The 25,770-nt window shown below is 37.5% G+C and overlaps 1 protein-coding gene across 1 annotated transcript in view; it reads left to right on the top strand.

Moving 5' to 3' along the window:
- The window catches only part of IQCM (IQ motif containing M), a gene marked incomplete at its 5' end in the record, with an annotated part of 244,196 nt that overhangs the window by 111,241 nt on the left and 107,185 nt on the right, over positions 1–25,770 (top strand). The window contains 3 exons of the mRNA XM_053658216.1: positions 11,785–11,983; positions 16,137–16,281; positions 19,336–19,470. Coding sequence (XP_053514191.1) covers positions 11,785–11,983; positions 16,137–16,281; positions 19,336–19,470 — 479 coding nt within the window. The remainder of the gene's footprint in view (positions 1–11,784; positions 11,984–16,136; positions 16,282–19,335; positions 19,471–25,770) is intronic.

Below are 25,770 nucleotides of genomic sequence, written 5' to 3'. Positions count from 1 at the left end.
GTGGTAGGTACATAGCACGAGTCACTAACATGTTCCTGGAAGGCAAAACTGCACTATCAATTCTAAATTTTCTCTTTTTTGATATAATGGAATGTAGTGCATTTACTGGTATATCTAATTATGAAGCTCACATTTCAGCCTAGAGGTTTAGGTAGGTAGTTGAAGGTATACTTTCTATCTCTAAAATTACTGTATTTGTCCATCACTGTTTTTCTCTGAAAAGAGTCAAGCCCTCTTATTTTATCTCAAAAATAGTTTTACAATTCACCACCTCATAACTTTCCTTTGGTTTCTTCTGAAATTTTCTTACCTTTTAGGGAATATTAGCTTATTTATTGTTAGATATCTATGAACAGTTCTTTTTCTGGGTCAATTCCTGGCATGAACACTTTTTGAAAATAGATTTATAATGGGTAATATTTCTCCAGTGACATTTCTACTGTGTGTTCTGTCTAGGGAGAATTATAGACCTGTGGAGTTTTAGGACACTTGGAGTTTTTTTTATTGTAACTGTCTATCCAAAGGGTGAATCTCCTCTTTAACACGGTGCCACATAGCGTCTACTTAAAAATTCTATGGATTGGTAATGCACCTCTTCAAGTGCCACCCCATTTCATTCTAAGGACTGCTCTGGTTTTCAGATAATTGTGTGTGCAGCTCAACACTTATCTCCCCTGAGCCAGTACCTATTAGTCCTGATTCTGGCTTCTTGAAGCCACCCTTGTTACCAATTTTCACTCTTTAGATTAAGCCCCTTAATTCTGTTCAACTACTTTTGTATATAATGGTTTACAAGGTCTTCATTAGAATGGTAATTCAAATTAGCTTAGGCAAAATGGTACTTAAACCCATTTGCTCACATAAGTGGGGATTCCTAGGGTGTAGAGTGGGGTGGGCGCCTGCGCTTTATGTCTGTTTAACATCCCGGCTCCACTGATTCTTCAGACCTTCAGACTCCAGTAAAGTCTCCAGGATGTGCTTTTCTTTCATTACCTTTTAATCTCTGCTCACCCCTGCCTGGCTCCACTACCTCTTACTACAGACCTTCCCTACGTGTGGAAAGGAAAGTGCAGCCTTCATTTTTGTAATCGTAACCAAGTTAGTTCCTGCTCTTACCAAAAGGAAAGGTCTCTTACCATACACACACACAGACACACACACACCCTCTGGCTGACCTTTTAGCGTGGATGGCAGGACTAGCCCTGGGCAAACCCTGGAGGTCCCAATTCTGATCTCCTTTCATCCCTTTCCCCCTTTTTTTCCTCTACCCCTTCTTTATTCTCTTCATCTATGTTATGTTGTCTGTCAAACTTACAAAGAAAAGTAGTTGTCCTCAGGATATTTAGAGTATAGAGGGGAGAAAAACCTAGAGGTAAAGTAATGTGGTGACTACCATGATGGAGGATAAGCACCTAATACTCACAGGTTGGAGAAATCATCTGTACAACCTTATACACTAATCATTGCAGAACTTCAGAAGTGAACTTTTCACATTTCAACATTGGATTTGGCTCAGATATTAGCTGACATACTACCTTTCCCATAACCCACATCTGCTATGACTCACTTTTTAAAAAAGATTTTATTTGTTTAATTTTAGAGAGAGGAGAAAGGTGAGTGAAAGAGAGGAGAGAGGAGAAAGAGACGGAGAGAAACATCAGTGCATGGCTATCTCTTGCATGATCCCAACTTGGGAGCTGGCCCACAACCCAGGCATGTGTCCTGACTGGGAATCGAACAAGTAACCCTTTGGTTCATAGGCCAGCACTCAGTCCATGGAGCCACACCAGCCAGGGCTGCCATGACACACTTTAAAACTGTGCCTCCCACCCCTGCTAGCACTCCCTAACCACCGTACCATTCTTATTTTTTACCACAGGACTTACTATCTTCTAACATATTCTGTAATGACACTGTGTACTGTGAGCATTATCTGTCTCTCCTACTGGGATATAAGCTCAATGGGGACAGAGAATTTTGTTTTACTGACCAGTGAACATAAAGCATCTGACACTGACTGAAGTGATGAGTACACAAATGAATAAATATTTGTTCAATGCTGAATTCACTTCTTAGATCTCTCTTTTTTCCTGCCTTCTAATGATTTTTCTTCCCTTTCAGACATTTATAGCTCTTGTCTCAAACTCTTTACTACTTTCTGGGTATCATCATTAGAATATCCCATATATCTCAAAATTGAAATATTTATGTATTTCTCTCCCCAGTCTTTCTCTCCTATGTTTTCTATCTCAGCTAATAATGATACTATATCCCCAGTCACCCAAGATCACCCAATCAGTCTATATTTCTTTTCCATTTTTACAAAGGTTTTATGAGAACATTGAATATTACCTTTCTGAAATTCAGAATTTCTGAAATTCAGAAATATCATAAATCATTTTCTGCCATAGCAATCTAGTAAAAGAAAAAAAATAATAACCATAAATTGAATTAAAACAGAGGAAATATATTCAGGATGGCATGGCATTCTTTTTGTACTTATTTTGGTTCTTTGTACTCCTACTATTTTCTTTAATTCTTCACATTCCAGCTAATTGATAGTTAATAGAATCTGGTATTAAACTTACTGGCCCATTCTTTGCAATTTTATACTGTTTTCTTTTTTAAAAAAATGAATTCATTTGCTATTCTCCAGTATTCTCATATCCCATTCATTCTCTAGTTTCTCAACAAGAGCAGATGAACAGAGGAATCTGGAAAATTATTTGTCTGAGCCCAGAAAATTTAACTAAGACAAACTTCAACTTTATTACTTCTTTCCTTGGTTTGTGCTTCAGTTCTCTCCTGACCGGGTTTGTCCTATCCTTGTTTGTCAGCGGTCATTCTACTTGAGCAAAGTGGAATCAATACAGGTTGGGATATTGCATTTCTAGTAAATTCTAGGTGTTGCTGATGTTGCTGGTCCTCTGACCACACTCCGAGTAGCAAGCTGGAGGTTATAGTTGACAATGTTCAGTATCTCCCCCCAGCTCTGTCCATTCGTTGGATGACCTAATTGCTTTATGCTAGGGTCATGTAGTTAATAGTGAGAACTGTCCCGAACTTCCTTGATGATCCCCCTCCCTCCACTGCCATGCCATAATTTTGTGATAAGAACAAGTCTTGGAAAATAGCTACCATAAAACTGCTACCTAGGAAATGCTACCATCTCCCAACTCACACACTTACCTGCAAGTCATGTGTTATTTAGCCTTCTTCAGGATTCTTTCCACTGGTATTAAGAGGAGAAGATCACATGGAGGGTTAGCAACAGGGGAATGGGAGGAGGAGAAGGGAGGAGAAGGTACAGAAAATAAGTAGCATAGACAGTAGGTAGAAAATAGATAGGGGGGAGGGCAAGAATAGTAGGGGAAATATAGAATCTAAAGAACTTGTGACACGTGGTCATAAACTAAAGGGGGGGAATGGTGGAGGAGGGGTGTGCAGGGTGGAGGGGAATGAAGCGGGGAAGTAGAACAATTGTAATGGCATAATCAATAAAATATATTTTTAAAAAAGAGGAGAATAAAAGTAGGTAAGTCTAGATCAAGTAGTTGCCTCCATTGTTGATTTCTTTTTTCTGATACCATTTTGTGTTCCTTGGTGCCTCCTGTGCCCTGATGCTTTGTTTTCTTTAGCGTTCCCGGCTTACGACTATTTCTATGGCCATTAGAATATCTACTTTCCTCTGTCTCTTCACTCTGTTGACCCCTTCCATATGACTACTGCCAAGCATTTTGAACTTCCTCTTCATTGTTAAGTGTGGAGTTTTGATGTCTTCCTTCTACTACTTATTGTCTCATGCAAGGGTTCTGCTCAAGAGAGTTTCCACTTAAGTGGCGGTGTGGTTGCATGGTTGACAGTTGACGGCCTAGCATTCTGAACATGCCCAGAGTCCAGCATCATTGAGAGTCACCAAAGATTAGCATCTCAGCCCTGCTTTTCCAATCTTGCTTGTTTGGAGGGAAAAACCACTGTTATCAGTAGGAGGGCCAGGTACTGATAGCTGTGCTCTCTGGTAAAACTTAGTCAAAGCACATTGGCTTAGCCCACAGGCTGAATTGGGAACTTTTGTCTCCTACTCTGGAACAGAGATGGCTGGGACCCTCAAGAAGTTTTGAGTCTACTTCCTCACTCATAGGTGTGGTATGGACATAATCTTACCAGTGTCTCCTGAAAGACGCAGCAGAAAAGAAGAAGTCTTGAAATCAGTAACTGGTGAGAAGAGGGGCTGGGCCCAGTTCAAGCGGGAAACCCTGGGTAGGTATGAAAACTGTCCAAGGAGCATCAAGCATAATAATAAGAAGAATAGGTTTCATCTTCAAATTATAGTAATCCTGCCTGCCAGTAAAGTGAGGATGAATGGCTCTCTCAAGCAGGGAATCTCAGACTTTCAATTACGTTTTCATGAAGGAATTCATAAGGAGAGATTGTGGGGAGGCAGAAGCATGTGGAGAAGAGGCCACATGTCCTATTTCCCTCTACTGCAGGTGGCTCTAAAGACTGCCTGCATCTCCTGCTGTTCCAGTAGACTTTTGACTTGCTGTGGTTGACCTTGGCTCTCTCTCTGCCTGCTTGAAGGTCTCCCTGATGCCTAGAGATGACGGCTCCTGAAACACACACGTGGCTGGGAATGAAGTATTGAGTATAATAGCAGATATTGTTTTTAGAATCATCTGAATTGTTGTGGGAATTTATCTCATCCCCTAAAGCTCTGTTCTAAGGATGAGGCATCTATGAGCAGGCTCTGACCTTCCTTCTCTGTCTGTCTGAGCTGAGAGGAGCCAGATGACGGTGGTGGGTAGAGCCCCATACCTCCACCATGGACTAAGGTTTGGGTTGGGAGCAGAGGGCTGTCCAGTGGGAGTGAATTACTGTTTGGGGAGGAAGAACAGAGAACTGATCATGTTCCCTTTTTCGTGTAGAAGCTTGTGAAAAGTTGACGACTCAGGTCACTGTACCATAGAAAAATCAGCTCCCATGATACCTTTGGAACAAACGCCCTATTCATTTCAGGTGTCTTCAAAGGTGATTTTTTTCAGTGCCTTATGTATAAAACATGTAGGTACAATAAAAATAGAAACATTTCTCAATACAGTAAATGTTTGTATTAAAAACAGTTCCCCGAAAGTGCATCATAGACTACCATAAAGTCAGAATCAGTTAGATTGGACCACAGTTAGTGTTCCCCTTCAGCTTTTGCTTTTTCTATTATGTGAAATGATTGTTTCAGTTTAATTCATAGTGATTAGGGCTCCTCCAAAATGTTTCTATGTGAGAGAGAGAATAATTATGTTTTTTGAACTGAATTTGGAATTTAAAATTCTCTATTTCTTTCCGAGGAAGAGCCATGGTAGTATTGCAACCAAGCAGCAGCAGCAATAACCAAACCCACGTCTCTGTAGATCGGACACGTCGGGCTGGGAGGATTTCTTCCAAGGACAATCAGCTGTGGGGACAGGGAGAAGTCCCCCCAGCCCCTTATTTCATTTGCATTTCTCAACAGGTTCTAGTTGGAGCACTTCAGGTGGCAAACTGTTTAAGACAAACACTCTTAGAGTGTGGCTTTCAGTAGAATAGTAGCCTCTACCCTTTAATGTGCTCTATTAGAGAGATTGCCGTGGAACTGGGAGCAGAGAACATGGAGCAGCTCCTGGTTTTGGGGGGGGTTGTGTCAGGCCTGCTTTGTGAAGAATGATCAGGTTACGAAAGGAATGTGGAGAACACATCTCAGTCAGATATCTAAACTATTGAAAAATTTTGCCTGAATTAAAGTGGTGTCATCGCCCACTCAGGAAGAGTGCATTTTATTTTAAAAAGTCTCAGGATGCCCTCTCTGAGTTTCGAAGGGAGCAGGTTTTGCTAGCATGTAAACCCTTGCTTGGGAAAATTTGGAAACAGAGTACTAAACAATGTTGAGACAATATTAGTGGTGGAAACATACTACATTCCTATTTCCAAAAATCTATATCACCCATGCTGAATTTAATAATTTGTTTTCATACAGAACAGAGCTCATATAGTTGATTAAGTAGGACACAGACTTGTTTTCCTCGTCACCCAAGTTGCTTTCAAATCCGGCATTCAAAGCAGGAGGGTGTCACATGTTTGTACTTCAAGGCTGCACGCACAGGAAGCGCAAGCCCTCCACACAGCTTGGTAGCAGAGGATCCAAATCACAGTCAATCGCGTAAATTATAACTAAATTGCAAAGCATTTGGACAAAGCAGGCATGTGAGTCTAATCAGGAAAGCTTTCGATAACGCAGGTTGGAAGAGGCAGTGGGGGAGGGCGGCATCACAAATCTCTTTTAATACATTTCTGAACTTGGCAACCTAAACTGGTTTTGTCACAAATTTGCAGCTTAAAAAGTATTTGGCTTTTGCAACAGCCAAAATAAGTATCCTTTAATCACTTTCAACCTATGAACAGATGGGCAAACAGTGCTTTTATAAATGGAGCATACAAAATACTTCAGTATCAGCCAAAACTAATTAGTAGAAATATCTGCACCAAACTCTAAAACTGATTTACTGTTTAATATATATTATCATATAAGCATTAGCAGTTAAAAGGAAATTCCCTGTGCAAATGTTTGCCAAGCTCAGTGTCTAATGTTCAGACATGATTAACTTACTAATTAACCTATTGCATCTTTGCTCACATATCATCTTTCTTAATGATTTCTTTTCTCACTAAAAACTATTTGATTTGATACCATGATCATAGATTTGACAAACTTCAAATGAAAAACTCAGATTCAGCTCTTCATCCCTGATCTGTCTTTCTAAAAGTGACTTTTTTAGGAGAGGGGTTGAGGACCAAGGGTCCTCAATGAACTCTCTTGTGTGGTGAAAACTGTCCTCTAATCTGTGTCTATCACGTTTTTCCCTTAGAAATAAAGATTTTCCAGGAGAGTTCTGTAGTGAGTGTTTAGTGACTAAGAATCTGTAAAAGTAATGATAATTTCCATATCAGAATTGTGTTACGGCATTGTGAGGAAAGATACGTTTAAAAATTACATTTGGAAAAGTAAACAAGGGGTAGCTCCTACTCATTTTATTAATCAGAGGAGGTCACTGGGTCTCCAGTCACAAAGATGTTTCTCAGATATCATCTATTTGGAACTCAGTCTGGTAGCCTGCATGCAGCTGAACATTTCTGTAATGGTCAGTACATACAGTCTGGCTGTATCTTTCAGGGCTGCTGCCAGGACTGGTCCAACTTTTGGCATTTCTGGGCCACACTAGAAGAAGAGTTGTCTTGGGCCACATATCAAATACACAAACACTAACAAAAACTGAGGAGCCCAAAAGAAAGGTTTTAAGAAAATTTACAGTTTTGTGTTGGGCTGCATTCATACCCACCCTGGCCCACATGCGGCCTGCAGGTATGGGTTGGATACCCCTTAAACCAATAAAAGGGCAAAAGCTTAAAACCAGTCACCTGAATCATTGAGGCCAGGGACCACCAATGCCAGCCTTTCTGAAATCACAATTATATCCCCATCTGATTTTATCACACATATAACAAGGAGGGCTTTGAACTCTTACTCTGCTAATTATACCTTCATGGTCTTGGAGAGGCGCCTAATTTATTGCAGCATCAGTTTATAAAATCAGAATAGTAACATCCACAAAATTAGTTTGAAAATTAAAGGAGAAAGTGTGTCAGAAGTAAGTGTTGAATAAAAGCTGGCTACCACTACTGCTACTAGTGAATGCAGTCGTTCTATTTTTTTTAATATTACACAATACATATTGGTTTATTTTGGAAAATCAGAACAAAGTAGAAAACAAGAAACAGTAATCATTTTCTTTTGCACCTAAACTTTTCTTTACAACTTAGTATTTAATTAGGGATTTGCTTTTATTTTATTGGAAGAGTTAATGAATTTGAATATTATGAGGTCAGGTCCTGGGCAAGAGTTCTGTGGAAATACTTCTCCACCCTTGATTCAGAAGCACTTCATTAATACAGTCACTAATACTACCTGGCATGTTTCTCTCTGTCCTTGTTTATGTACATCACTATGTCATTAAAAAAATAATGCTGGAATCATATGATGAAGATAATTTAATATCTTCATTCTCAATGTCACTTTGAGATTGTTAGTATTTTCTCAAATAATTACATCATCTTTGTAAGTATCTCTTTTATGACCACACAATAATTTATTTGATGACTATAACAGCATTTACTTGAATATTTATTTCTGAATTTCTCGCATTGTAACTGAAATGATAAAGAATATCTTCATCCATATAGTTTCTTTGAAAGTTTAATTCTCTTGCAGACGAGCACTAGAGAGAATTACCTGTGTGTGCTCAGTGTGGGGTGACAGAAGCCTTTGTCCCCTGGCTCTGGGACATCATGTGTGCACGTCCGAGGACTCATGGGGGCGGGGCGAGGGGGATAGGTCGCTAGCTTGCTTCCTGAGCAAGCCCTGCCTCGCGATTAGGTCGCACTCCAAGGCGCAATTTTGACTAAATAAGTGGGTTCAGCAGCTTTTCGCTGGTGTTATTAACATAAAAATAATAAGAGGAGTTGATTAAAACATGAAGATACCCATATTCTAGGGTTATCAAACTGAAGTCATATGATATGAAGGCATCAGTAACTCTGTCTGGAAGATTGATAAATGCCTGGTATTCTTATAAAATGACTTTATGTGGCAGATATTTTTATTGCCCTTGTGAGTTTTTCTATTAAGGTGAGGAATTAGGAATTATTCTCTTATCGTCTTCCAGGTTTTACCTACATTATATATAATGGTATAAGCACTCTCTGTCCCTTTTTTAATATCCCCAATTTTTCCAATATTCTTTGTCAGGAAGCGATATTCCAATAGGGGATAGTTCCTTAAGCAACAGAGGAAGGAGAAAGCAGGCGGGCTATCGGACTTAGTGGCCATCATTTTCACGTAGGAGAGTCTGTGCTCCCTTATAGGGGCCACCATATCTAGTAAAATGACTTTCCTTTAAATACATTATCTTTAGCCCTGGCTGGTGTAGCTCAGTGGATTGAGCGCGGGCCTGCGAACCAGACAATCGCGGTTCGATTCCCAGTCAGGGCACATGCCAGGGATGCAGGCAGGTTCCCTGCAGGCCATTTCCCAGCAGGGGACGCATGAAAGGCAACCATACATTGATGTTTCTCTCCCTCTCTCCTTCCCTTCCCCTCTAAAGATAAATAAATAAAATCTAAAAAAAAATACATTATCTTTAGTATAGATTATAGATACAGGCTAGATTTTTCAACTATATCATAGTAGGAAAAAATATTTATATTGTAACTTTGTAAATAAACACAAAATGCATTCAATAAAGGCATTTTGTATATATTTAATTATTGTGCTATCCTGTTTTATAGATAAATTAATATGATTTTAATTTCTATGAAATCATTTTTGATGACATTATGACTTATATTAAAATTGTCATTAAGATTTTTCCCCCTAGATTCTGAGGGTTAGTTGGAACCATTTCCATACCATTTTAAGTCATACATGAAAAGTCAAAAAATTAAAAATTATAAATAGTTCTTCACAAAAATATAATTTTCTCACATTTTAAATTTAAAATTATTATTAATCACCATTCAATATACTTATTTAATTCTAGATAATTAATTATTGTTTTGCTTGTACCTTGGATTCAGCAGACACACTGGGTTAAGGTGGCTAAGAACTCTGTGCTGTTCAAGCCACTGAGGGGAGCAGAACTCTTGTGACCACTGCTGATTCAACAGCACACCTCACATATCACCTTCCAATCAATCACACTACCACTTTAGATTTTTCACAGCTCATTGTTAAACACTGGAACTTGGAGTATTAACTTGGCTCATTTGGGTATTTCTATAATGCCTCTCTTATTCATTCTCTGAGAAAGAAGAAAAAGTCATGAATTCAGAATCCTTTAGATTTTATGGTAGGTCTTGAAAGGCTGGACAAGCCAGAAATAATCATTTCCACTTCCTCTCCACTTCATCTACTGTGAATATCGTGGCTCACTCATAAAACTGTGATATTCGCCAAGCAAAAATCCCCTTGGAAGTCAGAGTTCCCTCTTTTCTAAGCTATTCAATATCAATCTTAATACGAACAAATAGAAAACTTTTCTGGGGTTTTTGTGGGGTTTTTTTTGCCTTTTCTGGTAGCTTTGTCTGTGTAAATCAGATATGCCTCCAGAGAACAAAATGATATAATTTGGACTCATTAATCTACAGAAGTTTTCTCAAGAGAGAGAACAGGAGACAGAAGAAGCCACAGATACTAAAGAGCTAGAGTTACACAAATTGTACGAGGCTAACTTCCATTTTTTGCAAGGGGAGCAAGGACATTTTTCATTTATACACACAAGTGCAAAGAGAACTAACTGCCTCAATTCTCCATCTTTAGCTCTATGTCAAATGTAAATGTGGAGCACAGCTTCCCGTGCCTGAGCAATCTTACTAGTCAGTCGCAGCAACTCGGGAGTAGGAAGGTAGAGGGGTCAAAAAGGACCTCCCAGGAATACTTGTTATGAACTTCCCCTAATCTGGAGCTGATGTCTATTCTAGTGGGCCCAAAATTATCTCTTGAGTGATTTTAGTTATACTGATATTCAAGCAACATATAATACAGTGTACTTCATAAGATACCACACACGTCAAGGCAAATTAACAGAAAAGACAATGAAAAAGATTGATGTGGGTTTCCCAGTCATATACTATCTATTACCCGAAAGGGACAGGATGAGTCAAATAATCAACATCAGACTCTCAACATTTCAGTCACCAAGGGAAGAAAAGTAATGGCTGTGTGTAAAACTGAACAAGACACATTAAGAACCAGCTTAATGCAGACACCAAAACAGATGCAGAGGGAAAAAAAATGTAGGAACAGAGTCAGCGCCATTCATCCTGGGAATCCAGAGAGGTGGGCCTGGGACTCAGAGGTCCCAGTGCGCTTGCACGGTAGACTCAGCTCTGGTGTGTGAGTTCACTGGGGCATTTCATTGGAACTTCAGCTGTGAAAATTGCAGAAACAAAAGCAGTGAAAAAGAATAAGAGGCCTTTTGTATGTGGACATTACAAAGAAACTAGACTTTGGACTTGGGAAGACATTGAAAAACTGACTGCCATATTTAAAATACAACCGATATATAAAGGAAAAAACAGGCGCATGATGACCAGGGTTACAGAGAGTCTGCTGATAGTAGAAAGTCTGCAGTTTTCTCACATGTTTATCATCACTTCTAGGGCCCTACTTATATCAGGGCAAAGAGTTTGTCACGGTCTCCAGGGTGACCCCTCACTTTCTGCGGCTCTGTGGTCCATGACCCTACCAATATACTACTGTGCCTCTCAAGTGATAGCATTTGAAAAATAGTTAATTTTCAGAAAATTGGTAAGCAGACTACCAGTGCCAATGAAATTGAAGTAGTCTTTAGTTGAATAGCTTCTGGGATGGGAAAAATATTTTAACTAACTTGCCCTCTCGTATGAAAATATTTAGTTCCTTAGGTACTATTTCTCTCTTTTGAATGGTTGTGAACAAGCTTTCACAAGCTCACTTTTTTTTTCAGAAGGTTAATTTGATAGATGTTATATCCATTCTGGTATATTTACCCTTCTTTGGAGAACTCTATTGACATGTTCGGGTAATGTGTATGAAGTCTGTGTACAAATGGTCATCTATTTCCTATTTGATTATATTCATCATTGAAATGAATTTAAGACTTTGCAAAAGTGCTTGTTTTTCTTATTAACTATAATAAAAGTTTAATATTTTATTTTTAGGGTACAACCTAGTTCATTTAGAATTGATAAACTGGACAGTAAAGTTAAAAGAATTGGACCACACATAGAAATTTTCCAAGTATTCCGGAAAAGGAACAAACTTATAATCACCAAAAAAGTGATTAGAATGATCACCATCATGCAGGCACATGTCAGAGGCTGGCTCGAGCGCAAAAGATTACGAAGAATAGTAGGCAAGGTAAAGCATACGTTAAATATTACAATATAATATATTTACAGTCTAATGTACTTACAATACAATATCTGATATAGGTTCAATTAAGTCGTAGTTTGAATAATCACCTGGTCAATTTATGGTTTTTCTAAATAAAGTTCTGTCTGCCTTCTTTGGATTAAGAAATTGTTAAGGGTGATCTTCTTTAATGGCTGTGCTAAACCGGAGATTCTGAACAACAGACCTGGCTTATCCTCAGCCACACCCAGAAGAGCTCTAGCACTCTTTTCACTTGAGGGCCAAGACCGCCTATCTTTGCACTGATTTGGTTTCTCTTTTGCCATCTGCTTATTCTCTGCGAGCATTTAGATGGTGAATGTGAGTGTTTGTGGAGATTAAGTTTCTATAGAAAGTGGCATCAAGATGATTAATAAAACACAGGTGAACTTCCAGGCCACTTTAGAAATCCATATGAGGTTTGTTACTCAAGAATTGGAGTGGTACCATTCCTCTTGGTTTTATAATTATATTTAGTAGTTACAAAAAGTAAGTCACAGAGAGGTAATGTAACTTACCTGAAGTTATACATCTAGCCAATGATATACTCAAAATTTGAGGATCAAACCGAAGTCTCTCTGGCTCCAGAAACTTTAAAACATTAGGGTATTCTGGTAACAATAATATCTAATCATCATCACAAACTTGTGGATTCTTTTTAAATTAAGCTCCCCATGGACATTGGAACGTCTGGTCAAAATCTGAGACTAGATTAAACTCCCTCCTGATCCTACCAGTCCATTCAGGTGTGCTCACATCAGGGAGATGATGTAGAGAACCACGGTTGCATTCATAGGAGGAGGCACCAATTCTTCGGCAACCAGGCATGGCCGCTAAGGTTTTACAGAATGCATTGGAAGAAAATATGATTCAGTGATACAGATGGCAAAGTCTGTGTACTTCATCTTCATGCTAAGCAATTAGATATAGAATGATTGAGCAAGTGCTTCAGATAGCATTACATGTCATTATTCTGACCTAGGTCAGGGGACACAGAGAAGAGGCCTGAAAAAGGGAAGACCCCAACCTGAGAGAGAGGCATGTCCTAGAACTACCTGTGCATGGCTGAGGGTTTCACTAACTCTTTAGTGGGTGGTGAAAGGAATACAAAAGTCATGCCAGTGTTATTCGTGGCTTGTATATTTAAATGTGTGTTTATGTGTGTATACTATGTGTGATAACTACTCAGAATATTCCATTTTTATTTCATTGTCTATATATTTAGTCATTTGCAAATCTTTTCTTTTTGTTTTTATAAGGTTTTGAAGGAAGATTTTTTTGGATATTGTTCTACATAAGTGTTCAGACAAGTTTATAGACTTCAATTGATGAATGTGATCAAAATAGGTCTATAACATTCTTTTAAAGTTAAACTGTAAAAAAAATTGCTATATTGCACAAGGGTTAAAAATGACAGCACAGAAACACCTATCCCATAAACTGATAAAAAGATAATGATAGAAAAATAGGGTAGGAGACGTGGGCTAGTACTTTATAGTAGGAGAATCATAAATGGCTAGTAAACATGAAAAGAGGCTACTCTTGCTAGAAAATCTAGTAAATTAAATCCCACTGAGTGTTATATGATAGTGGAATTCTCAAACAAGCAATTACATAATTTCCATTACATATTTTTAAAAAGCCATAATCACATTAAAAAAGGCAGACTAAAACTGAATACTAAAAATATTTTTAAGTGTTGAAGTATGATGGGTGAGTGTAATACATTTACCCTTTGAGTCAACAGGGATTAAAACATTATAATCAGTAATTGTCAATGAGTCTTTTGTAATAATGGTGTTATAAATATCAATTTATACTTTTTTGGTAAATTCTATCTTGAGAAATGTCTAGAAATGTAAGGATTTACATATTGAGGTGCACGCAGCATCGTAGCTGAGGCACATTTCCCTGCAGAAGCCTGGCAGGAAGCCAGGCTACAAAAAGAACTACAACTTGACCATGAAGACCTCTGGGTGAATACTCCAAATGCCTCAGATCTGAGGTTTCCCTCATAAGATGTGTCCCCCAGATAGTTATTAAAGTCAGAGGGAAAGGCACTCAGCTAGGCTCCAGTGACGGCAGCCCAAAGTTCCTCCCCTCTTCGCAGATGTCATCATCTATCCAAGTGGCACATGCCAAGCAGGGGCCTTTGGCTAACGTGTTTAGGGTACGAATAAACATTGCTTGGTTCTTAATTATAAGCAAAAGAAACCTACTGACCTGTCTAAGCGGAAAGATACTGAGTAGAATATTGGGCAGAGGTCTGAGAATTGAACTCATAGGCAGGAAGGGATAATGAACATAGTTCCTGGGACTCCAGCCAAACCCTGCGCAGAGAGAGCCTGATATAGATGCTGAATCCTGGGTGCTCCAGCCTCCACGGATACTGCTCTTGAGAAATGGATGCTGCAGCCATGCTTGCTCACCCACACAGATAGATTTCCTACTATTTTGCTTTTAAAAGCATTATGAGTTTTGATTAAAACCTGAAGCTGGTATAGATTATGGATGGACTTTGGCGCTGTCTGCTTCCTAGCAGTAGGGGGCCTAGGTCATGGGCATCCAGTCTGTATCTCCAGACCCTAGGAGGTGAGTTCTGCCTCCCACTGAGATTCATAGAATGGGGAACATTCCAAAAGTGTGACCAATTCCTCATTTATTTTTTAAAAATGACAAGGACCTGTTGAACAAAATGCAGATTAAAGATAGATGTTAGAAAATGTTATTAAATGTTGGAAGATATTAACAAATACTCAGAATTTGCCTGAATTCTGATGGCATTCAAATGGGAGGAGTAGGAAGAAGAGGAAAGTAGTGACATTATGCAAATTAATTTTCCATTCAAGAAAATTAAGCAATATTTTATTGATAATTTTGCTAAATTAAGAAATATAGAGTTAAACATCACATTTAAAAATTTTAGAGAAAAAAAATCACAAAATTAAGTGAAGGTTAAAAAAATGGTAAAAATAACCTTTCAGGAGTCACGCAAAGTAAAATAAATGACAAAAGCAAGAACAATTGTCAGTGTTATAAAAGGAAACCTACCAGGAAAGAAACCAAAACAAAAATTTATAGAATGGTGAAAATACTGAATTTAAGTAAATTAAGAGGGATATCGTGTATAGATGAAAGTGTGGACTCTGCAGGCTTCCTGCTTTGATTGCAACACCAATTCTACAACTTAATAGCTCTGGGACCTTAGGAACGTTATTTCAAGATTTTATGCTTCAGGTTTTTTTTTTCACTTGGAAAATGGTATGCAAAGCATATCAGAGGAAAGCTGATTTAGGAAAATTCATGACCTTTAAATACATGCTTAAAAATAATTAAAGTAGCGAATTAAGTCTTTAATTCAAGAAGTTGAGAACAGGGGAAAAGGCTAAGAAAGGAATTAATTAAGATATATAGAAAAATTAATGAGCTAGAAGATGTAAAATGTGAAAATAATTAAATTGCTAAATAAAATGGAACTGGCTATGTAGAAAACAAAAATATCCTAAAATAGATGAATACTTTAATTTTTAAAAGTCTATTGGAGTGAAGAAAATTCATAGATAGAAAAACATAGTTACAGATGAAAGATAAGCTGATAAAACAACATTTGCACATGTTCTAAAAAGTTAATTTTTTTAATAGTCAAAGTTTTTAGAAATCAATAAGAATAACCTGAAAAAATCCAGTGTAAACTAGGTAAAAGGCATAAACGTAGAGTTTTCAAAAGGAAAATACCAAGATTTTAGGACCCGGAGTGTGTATCACTTAGGCAAGAATTGTTCAACACAAAATAATATTTTAATAAAATTTTACTTTTTTTCTTTTTCTGGCTGGGTCACATTAACTTAAGAAGCTCCTAGGAAAGTGTCCCTCACTTAGAACTCTGTTCTACAGGAAGTATGAGTATCTGATGACAAAGAAACTCACTGGAATTCTTTGAACTTCAGGGACATTGTCTTTCTGCGTAATGTGTACATTTAACCAATCTAGCCAGAAACAATAAATACATCTATAAGCCAAGAAACGGAGTGAGAGATAAAATAAAAGGGACGAGATCAAATTAAATATAAATAGCAGAAATAACCTATGGAGCTTTACTGTCTGTATCACTATTTTATAGGCTTTGTACCATGGGCAGAATTTGAGAGAGGTCATCAACATATACTGCAGACTGATCCATCGCATTAAATATCGACTTGGTCTTTGGAGGACAAGACAAATTATAAACTTCACAGAGTTAGAGGAATGGATGGATAGAAAAAAGTGTAAGTGAAGTCTTTTCTGAATGATACTCTTTTGCAGAGAGTAATTTTGTATCTCATAAACTAGTATGAATGTACCGATATAGTAATATGTACTAAAGTATGTACTAGGACCTTATGATTATTACAGTGACCGCCGTTTCTTTTCCACTCACCTTATTTTTAGCTACAGACTTCCAAGCAACTAACTCCCCCGCTATTTTTACTCAGTCTTATCTTCATCTCCCAAACTCTGTCACTAAATTCATTTTTTAATCTTACAGAATCTTGCTTATTTTTTCTTAGTTGTACTTTCCCTGATTTCCCCTCTTTGATACGTAACTGTAGATTACACTATTTTTGCATTCAAAAATAACCTTTTCAGTTTGAAAAAACAAAAATCTAATGTGGTTATGTTTTCCAGTCTGGACTCTGGTAGTTGGTTTCCAGCTGAGAATCAGAGTAAAAGTCGAGGGCGAAAGAATGCTCCAGGTGGAGGGAGAAGCAGGCACAAGGGTAGGAGGGTGAGGGCAGTTACTATGGGAGGAAGCTGGGAGATTGAGATGCTAGATGGGGTTTGTGCGCCAGTGCAGCTCACAGTGAGATGGGAGAGGTCGCAGGGAGTGGGGACCCGGGCTGCATCAGGCTTTGTAGACCACAGGCTTTGACCCTGATGGAGCTGGGAAGTCTGCAGAGCGCTGTGAACCAAGAACTATGGTGCATTTAGATCTGAACACATTACCCTGGCAGTTTTTTGAGAACAGGTTGACAGGAGGCAAGGATGTAAAAAGCCCCAGTCGGGACGAATGGTGCTCTGTCTACTGTAGACTCTGAACAATACAAGAGAATTAGCTAAATCAATGATTTAAAGTATTACCAACTGCAGCATCATTTGCACTGAGGTGTAAAGTAACTCTAGAGTCCATAGAATTTGCATGCTGTCATTGGTCTTCATGTTTTTTAGAAAATTTTTCATCTTTTACATATTTTTATTGCTAATTGGGTGATAGCTGGCAGATATCTATGCACCTTTTTAAGTACCTTTCAAGGACCAGAAAATTTCATTAATTTTAATGATTTAAGGTTTATATTGACCCTAATTTAACCTGCCTAGAAAATTAATTCTGCTAGTATGTTGCCAAATATTTGCTTTTAGCAATTAATATACAGGTTAATGGCATTGTTATCTATCAACATAGTTACAAAGCCATAATATTAATATGTGTGTTAATCTAATCTAGTAAGAGTCATCTAAAATGGATCAATTCAAGGAAAAACTGATAACTCAAGGAGAAATGCATTTACTTTAATGTATAAGTAAAACACGATCTTCTTTGTGTTAGTTTGGGTTTCTCTAAAATCAGGTCCTGAGATAAGAATTTAGGTACAATGAATTTATTCATGTGTTAATCCCAGGAAATGCCATTAGCTGAATGGGGAAGTGAGACAGGGAAGGCGTGGAAGTCAAAAAAGAGTGGATTATCAAGCAGATTATCATGTGAGCAATGGGAGCTTAATTCCTCTAGAGCACCAGTGGCAAACACAAGGCCTGAGGCCTGAATCCACCCCTCCACCTGGTTTTATCCAGCCTGGCACCTTGTTATTACCTGGCAGCAGTACTGAGCTCTCTTAAAATTACATTCAGCCCTTGGAAGGCAACTGCGAGGCTGATGTAGCCCCCAGTGAAAATGAGTTTGACAACCCTGGTCTAGAGAACAGTTCAGCCAACTTGCCTCAAGTGCTGAGTTACCCCCTGTGCCCCCCCCGTGCCCCCCCACTGTGGTTGAGGGCTGCTCTGGTGGGGGCCTTCAGTTCCTGGAGCTTCTGGCTGGCTGCTCCGGTGGGTAGAGTGGAGCCCAGCAGCCAGAGGGAGCTCCTAGGCAATGAAATGCAGAGGCTGGTGACTAAAAGTCAGGCCAGCATGCCCACAAAGTAAGGGACAAGACGGTATGGATGGGGTACCAACAGCAAATCCTCTAGTTTGTTTACTTGATATGAGAGAAAAAGTCATAGACATACTAAATATGAACTGATGCTTATTTTGCTGCTGTGTTTCAGAATCTAGAATAGCTACTCATTTTAAGGCAACCACTAGTGCTTGAAATTGTCAATGTCTTATGACTGCCCACTTCAATCGAATGAGTGAATGAATGAATGAATGAATGAATAGAAAGTTGAAATCCATATGGTTTTGTGCCAAGATGATACATTAATTTTGTTAGAAATCTCTCTTGGGGCCCTTTGTCATATGGAGTTCATATTTCAGAGTGAAACCTGTACTGATGTAAAGCCTGTCATCCTGTATGCTAATTATCAATCAGCTAATCCATATACTTAAGAATAGCGATTCAATATCACTATTTAAAAATGGAAAAATAAAATATTTATGGAGAACTACACTTGCAAAATTGCAACTATATGTGTCAATTCCTCAATGCTCTTGGTCATTATCTGACCCCTTTTTAATGCCAAGTATGGGAGACAGACAGGTAAGGGATGACCCACCCGAGTCATTTTCTGTGGTAGCCTTGAACTAAGAATAGTCAAGTACCCTAAACTAAGAAGCAAGACTACAGGAAGTCAGTGAAAAAATAGACATCATTCCATTTAGGAGACAAAGCAAAAGTAGAAAAATCAGTTCAAAAAGGAATCAGCAATTCAAGTAGGTAGAATGTGGGTAGAAGTCCAAAAGACATGACAAATTGGGGGAACTAATAAACAGTGAATACTGAAATGGTCAGCAGAAGGCCAGCCTCCCAGAAATCTTTATACAAAAGCTAGGTCATAAGACATAGTTTGAGCATTCATGTCTGTAAGGTCTGCAGACCCTGGTCATGTGCATCAGGCCAGAGGATGCCAGTGATCTCCTTGGGGAAGCGAGTCCAGATTTCACCTCCTTCCAACCTTCTGCAGGAGGACCACCAAGTGCTGATCTAAGTGTGGAGGCTCATCATTAGACATAAAATGAAAACCAGGGTTCAAGTTCTTTCAAATCTAGAGGAAACTTTTTAGGTGGTTTGTAGCTGAAATATTATTTATAAACAAAATATTTTCTTTCATCTTTTCTTTTTCCTTTAGTTTACGAAACGATGTTTGCTAAGAGAGAAGATTGGCAAGGGCTGCAAAGAAATGAGCTCCTGAAGTACTTCAATGACTGTGGCCATTTCCCAATTCAGCAGCAGGTTGATCAGGTTTGGAACCTGGTCCACAGAGGCAAGTCATTTCTCAACTGTCGTTTTTCCCTTTCTTTTTTTTCTTCCTTTCTCGTCCCTTTTTTCTCTTTTATTGAACTTGTCTTATAAATCATTTTCCTCAAATTTATTTTATCTGATTTTAATATACGTGAAGAAACAGGTTTAAAGGTTAAAAGTTCGTACGATGAACTTTTCTGAGGTGGATGAAGGAGATGATTTTAGCTTTTTAAGCTTTTAATATTTTTTTGCTGTATGTTTTATCTAACAGTGTGTTTTATACCATTGTATTTTAAATACTGATACTATGAGCTTTCTTGTAGATAGTTAGATTTGGTACTAAAAACATAAGTGTTTAAATGTTATGAATTATTTCAATATAATAGCACTTCACAGTGAGAAATGCATTTGTTTTCCAAAGAGTAAATACACGAAAGGCTAGTGTTATATGAAAATATGTAAATGCATTGACATTCCTCCTCCTCAAAGTGCTTGTAAAGTTGTAGAAATTCTCAGTGGGATGTGCAAAGTCTCAATGAATTTTCCTTTACTCCTGGAGGTTATTCGCAACATTTCTTCCTATATTCATTCATACTATTGTCATGGCTTGCTACCATATTTAGAGAGGATGGCATGGCTGTATCCACAATTTAATTGAGAAAAAAAGGCAAACCAACATACCAGGACCTTTTTAAATGGAGGAATAGGGCTCCTGTGCTCGTAAGAAGGTGTGTTTCGGTCTGAGTGACAAAGTTGAAGAGTCATCGAAGGTTTGAAGTTCTGCTCTTCTCTTGTTGGTCCTTAGTGTAAATGTACCTGATTCTTTACCTATGGGCTTTGCTTTGACACTGCTGTATCCCTAGTATCTAGAATGCTTTTCTGGACTCTCTCACACGTGTGTTCACAGAGTAGCAGAAGCATCCAAATCACTCTGTGCTTTAGTGGCATAAGTAGGTTGTCTATTTGTTTAAGCACCTTTTGTCCTGATGGCAAAAACATTATAGAAAATTTGGGAATATGGCAATACATAAGGTTACTAAGAAATAGCAACTATTAATATTTGAAGTCTATCCAGTTTTTTTCTGTGCATAAGATATTATTTTTATAAAAATTGAGGTTATTTTCTACATGTTTGAAAATCTCTTTTTGCTTAACAATACTCATAAGTTTCTAAATCATAAATACCTTTTATAATATTATTTATACTGAGTAATAATCTGTAGTATATTGTCTGTTGTACATTTAAATTATTTCTATTTTTCTTTATAATAAATAATAATAAAATGAAAAAAATTAAATATAGCAAAATAGAATTCATCAGGCATTTCAGAAATTTATACTGATTGTCATTGGTAATTCAAAATATAAATTTTTATTTTCAAATTAAGTTCTATAGAGACTTTTTCTCTACTGATTATTTTGGGGTGTATTGTAAAGGCTTCATTTGGAGCATGGCTCTGGAATTAACTTGCCTGGGTTTAACTCCTGGCTCCATCGCTCACTAGTTGTATGTCTTCAGATAACTTATTTCTGACTTGCCTCATTTTTTTCAATTCTAAGAGGAAGATAATACTATCTAAGCCTTTGGACTGTTTGTTGGGAGGTTGAAACAAAATAATTCACATAAAATGTATTTTCCATGATAAGTGCCCAATAAACATTTGCTAGTATTCTCAAATAATTTTTAAGCATGCTTAATTATAAAAATAAATTTTTATAGTTATTTTGAGGATGTTTAAATTTTGAACCTAATTATATAGTGACCCATTTTTATAGAGGTTATTTATTGAGTGCCATCCATTGGTTCCCACCCCCACCCCCCACCATCTCTAGTGACTTTTGTAATTACCTGTGATCTGGAGGAGGTGATATGCTCACTTACATTCATTTCAGGAATGAGGCCTAAGATTTAGAAAGAGACTTTTCTAAGCTCATTAATAGACCTGGAACTTTTTCCTGGTCTCTTCAAGTGAAGTTCACTGCTCTTTCCATATTAAAATGGAAGACACTTTAAAAGTCAATGTAATGAAAAATGAATGAGTATAACATTTTTGACAGCAAGGACTGCCTTTTATTGATATTTCATAGGCCAGCTTAATGTGTTGCAATATAGTAGCTTTTCTTAAATGACTGGATCTATTAAATTTCTCATAAAAACTAAAATTAAAAAAAAGCTTAGTTTAAAAACACTGATTTATTTTAATGCCTAAAATTGGGAAGCTTTACATTATAGAAAAGAGCCAACTTAACATAATTTTAAATATATGTCCAATTACATTGCTCCAAAAGAAGTTAGAAAAATTCTTTTGGTGCATAAGAAACTTTTATTTAAAATGGTGATATTCTAAATAATGAAAAGAAAAAATATGAAAAATTGAGCTAAATTAATGGTTTTCTACTTGCTTCTAGAAAATATTCCATTTTTTAAAGAATCTGATTTTATGAATTTCAGTTCATCAGTCATCTTCATTCATACTAACTTCTTTGATTGTGGATAATAGTTCCAGGTGTGCGACCTACGCATTTTTCATTCAGGAGAATATTTCACCTAATGCATATGCAGTGAATTCAATTGATTAACTTCTTTAGTATATGACACCAAGTAGGTCAAATTCCTAAAATTGTATGTGTTCAGGTATTTTTAGCTCTTTAAAATTCTTCATTCTTATCACTATGGTAACAAAAAAATTATGACCGAGGACATGATATTCATCTGAAAATCTTCTTTTGAAAGAATGAAGCAACTCTAAGCTGCATGTACAGGCTGATCTTAAAATCTGAGTGCTGTGCAAACATGAGAACCTTCCCTGATGTTCATGTAAATCTCAATGAATGAAACTAATAGCAATCGAATAGCATACCTGAAAGTAAGGAAAATAACACATTGTGGTTCTATATTATCTATTCTCACATCTGCCTAATTTTTAGAAATGTAAACTTTGAAGATTCCCCAGTATTTCTGAAACATGTAAATAGAACTTTTTGTTTCTTTTATGAAATTAAAGTGTACACCAAACAACCATGAAGAGAAGTCTATTTTCACTGTGGAGCCCTAGACAAAAAAAACTTAAGATAAGAAACATTGAAGGTTTTCATATGTTACTTAAGAGGACATATGCTATACATCTGAAGAAACTATGGCCTGTGATAGAATGTGGTCTATTTGAGACTCTCTGACTAGTTAGTGGCCAACCTACTATTTGTGCCCCCATATTCCTTGGATTACAGGGTTTAAACAGGTCTATTTGATTTTAAAAAATCTATTAAATTTCTATTTAATAGTCTATTGAAAGTCTATTAAATAGTAGAGGATTCTAGAGTAGAAAAAAAGTGAGACACTGGTACATGCTGGTGGTAGAGGATGATGTGTTAGAGGTAGCCTGTTACCTGTAATACAATTCACCACCTTCTCACATTATATGAAAAAATTTTTAAATACACACAAAAAGAGATAAAATGAAAAATACTGGCAGTGTGATCTTCCAGAATGACATGAGGCTACTCACTGGGGGTCAACTAAAATAGGTGGCCATGTCTTCTAGAGGTTTCTTAGTGCCACCATTAATGTTTGGAGAAAGTCTTTGGCAGTCTGTCTTCCTTTTGTATAAAATAAAAATGTGATCACCCTCTATCTTGATGTTGCTGGTACAAATCTCAGTCCATGGACTCCTTGTTATTCTGTGAGGAATTAATTTTTGTTTCTAGCTTCTAACTACCAGAATTTAATTTCAGTCCATTTGGCTTCCATTCTCTTTTTCTGTGTGGCTAAACAGAGATGGAGGGCATGTGTGCGATGACGCAGCATGTGGAGTGTCCCTTTGACCTTCAAGATCATTTGTGAACACAGGTGTTTCCTAGTATGTGTCTGCTTGGGCAGCCATGACAAATCCCACAGACTGTGGCTAGATGACCGAAGTGGGTGTGGATCATGGATCGCTTTGTGTTTACCATACGTTGGGGTCATTGAAAATGTTGGATCTGTAGATTCACGTTTTTCATTAAATTTGGCGATTTAATTTTTTAGTCAATCATTTTTGCACATTTTTCTTTCTCTTTTTTCCTCCTAGGACTCCTATTAAACCTATATTAATACAATTAATGTTATTCTAGAGGTCTCTGAGGCTGTTTATTTGTTTATTTTTTAAAATAGTTGTTCTCTTCCTAAAAGTAGATATCTACTGATCTGTCTTCAAGTTTCACTATTTCTTCCTTCTGCCTTCTCAAATCTGTTGCTGAGCCCATGCTGCGAGTTTTTCATTCCATTGTTATATTTTTCAATTCTAGAATCTACTTAGTTACTATCTACAGATTATATTTCTCATGATAATCCTCATTTTTGAGTAATTGTCATATTTTCTTTAATTTTTAAGATATAATTTATTTCAATTATTTGAGCATATTTATAACAGCATCTGAGGTCTGCTAAATCTAACAAAGAATCAGTTTTTATTGACCGTTATTTTTCCTTGGTTATGGGTCATTCTTCTTTGTTTATTTGAATGATTTATTTTTAAAAAATAGCTTAATACTGGACATCTTAGCCAATATATTGTTGAAAGCATGGATTCCAACTTCTTGCACTCCAAAGGTTTATTTGTTAAGTTAGTAACTTGCCTAGACTTAATATGTGGAATCTGATCTGTCTTCCCACCATAGTGTTTGGCTATTCATTTCTCTGCTCACTTATTTTAATTTTTATAGTTTTAGAATGGCTTCTCAAAAAGTCATCTTTCATCTGCATGACTTAGTTGCCGTCCTATGACTGAACAGACTATTTACTCAAACAGCTTACTCCCTAATGTTCCTGCCCTCTGCAAATGCATCTGTGTGGGCTGGGGGGCACATTCCATGTTCAGTGTCATGTCTGCCTCTTATTTTATTTTCCACTGGCACTCGTGGGTTTTCCTGTTCACTCACAATGTTTCCCAGTGAGCTTGAGATGTGGGAAGGTTATCAAGTTCTTCTATGGCTTTCTCATTTCCAGACTCTGTCTATTAAATTTCAGGCTGGCTTGTCCTTACCCCAACTCAGGCTGAACCTCCAGTGAAGAGAACTTGAGCTTCTCTCCATTTATTTCCTATCAACTATGTTATGAGTACTGCCAGTGCCAATGGTATAGGGTTTTATTTTTCCTACTGTCATCTCCACCTCGCTAGAGGAATGAATCCCTGAACTGTTCTGCCGTAAAGTTCTTTGGCAGGGTTTGAGGTATGTGTGTTAGGTAACACTAGATCATTTTAGAAGCATTTAAGGTTTGTCCCACCTATTCTGATGGCTCCATGCATCACAAATACATGAAGATTGTGTCGGTGTTGTCTATAGACCTTGTGTAGCAGCAAAGCACCTTTCCCCTAGGTATTTGAGTAGATATTCTCTAATGCTTGCAGTCCTGTGAGATTTAGAAGCATGTTCTCTTCTTCAATGGATAATTTCAGGAATAAGTCATATAGCAAAAGGAAAACATTAGTAAAACTAAAGGAATGCGTTCCTTGGTTGTGGCGATCCAGAATCCTTTTTGATAAAATCGTTGCAGATACATTCAACAAATATCTTTGGAGCTCTTAACATGGTCAAAGGTCTCGGAGTCCTCATAATAACTGGAGGGGCATGCACATACCTGACTAGAATAATATAATGTTGTAAGTGCGTGTGCTTCACACATGTATGAAGTGCTAATATGATACCAATATGAATTATGCCTTAAGTTTGGAAATCAGAAAAGGTTATAGAGAATGTTTAAGACTTGAGTTCATCATTGTAGGATGAGTTAACTAGACAACGAAAAAAACCCAAGGGTTTAATTCAGAAGAGTTAAAGCAAATTAGAGTTTTTGGGACAGCTGGTAACACTGAATAATGGAAAATCTGTGTCTGCCAGGGGTGGGGGGTGGAGGGTCAGTGAGGGTAAGGCATTACTGAAACTGCTGACTCAGAGAAGCCAGGTTGGTCACTGGGATCAGGGTTGCTTTTCCCTGTGGGATTCTTCTCGTTTCCCTTAGTCTCCTGTCATCTGCCTCTTGGAAATGGATGTTTCCAAATGCACGATGCAAATTAGATTTTGGTTGGAAATTAGTTTTGTTTCAGTAGGAGCTATTTAAACATTTTTCCCTAGAGCTTTAATATCCCTGAATAAACTAGAGAGCACACCCTGGACGGGGCGGGGGGGGGCGGCAAAGAGCAATCCTTAAAGATCTGCCTCTCATCACCTGGCTTCAACTATCTAATCCAAGCACCTGCTCCTACAATTCTGCCTGCTTTCTCTCCTAACACTTTTTAAAAGATGGTTCTTGACATTTTTTCTCGTCTTCCATTATGCAACTCTG

The sequence above is a fragment of the Artibeus jamaicensis genome, unplaced genomic scaffold, assembly GCF_021234435.1.
Source record: "Artibeus jamaicensis isolate MK-2021 breed Jamaican fruit bat unplaced genomic scaffold, CSHL_Jam_final scaffold_537, whole genome shotgun sequence".
NCBI classification, from domain to species: domain Eukaryota; kingdom Metazoa; phylum Chordata; class Mammalia; order Chiroptera; family Phyllostomidae; genus Artibeus; species Artibeus jamaicensis.
This window is presented reverse-complemented; position numbering and strand designations above follow the sequence as displayed.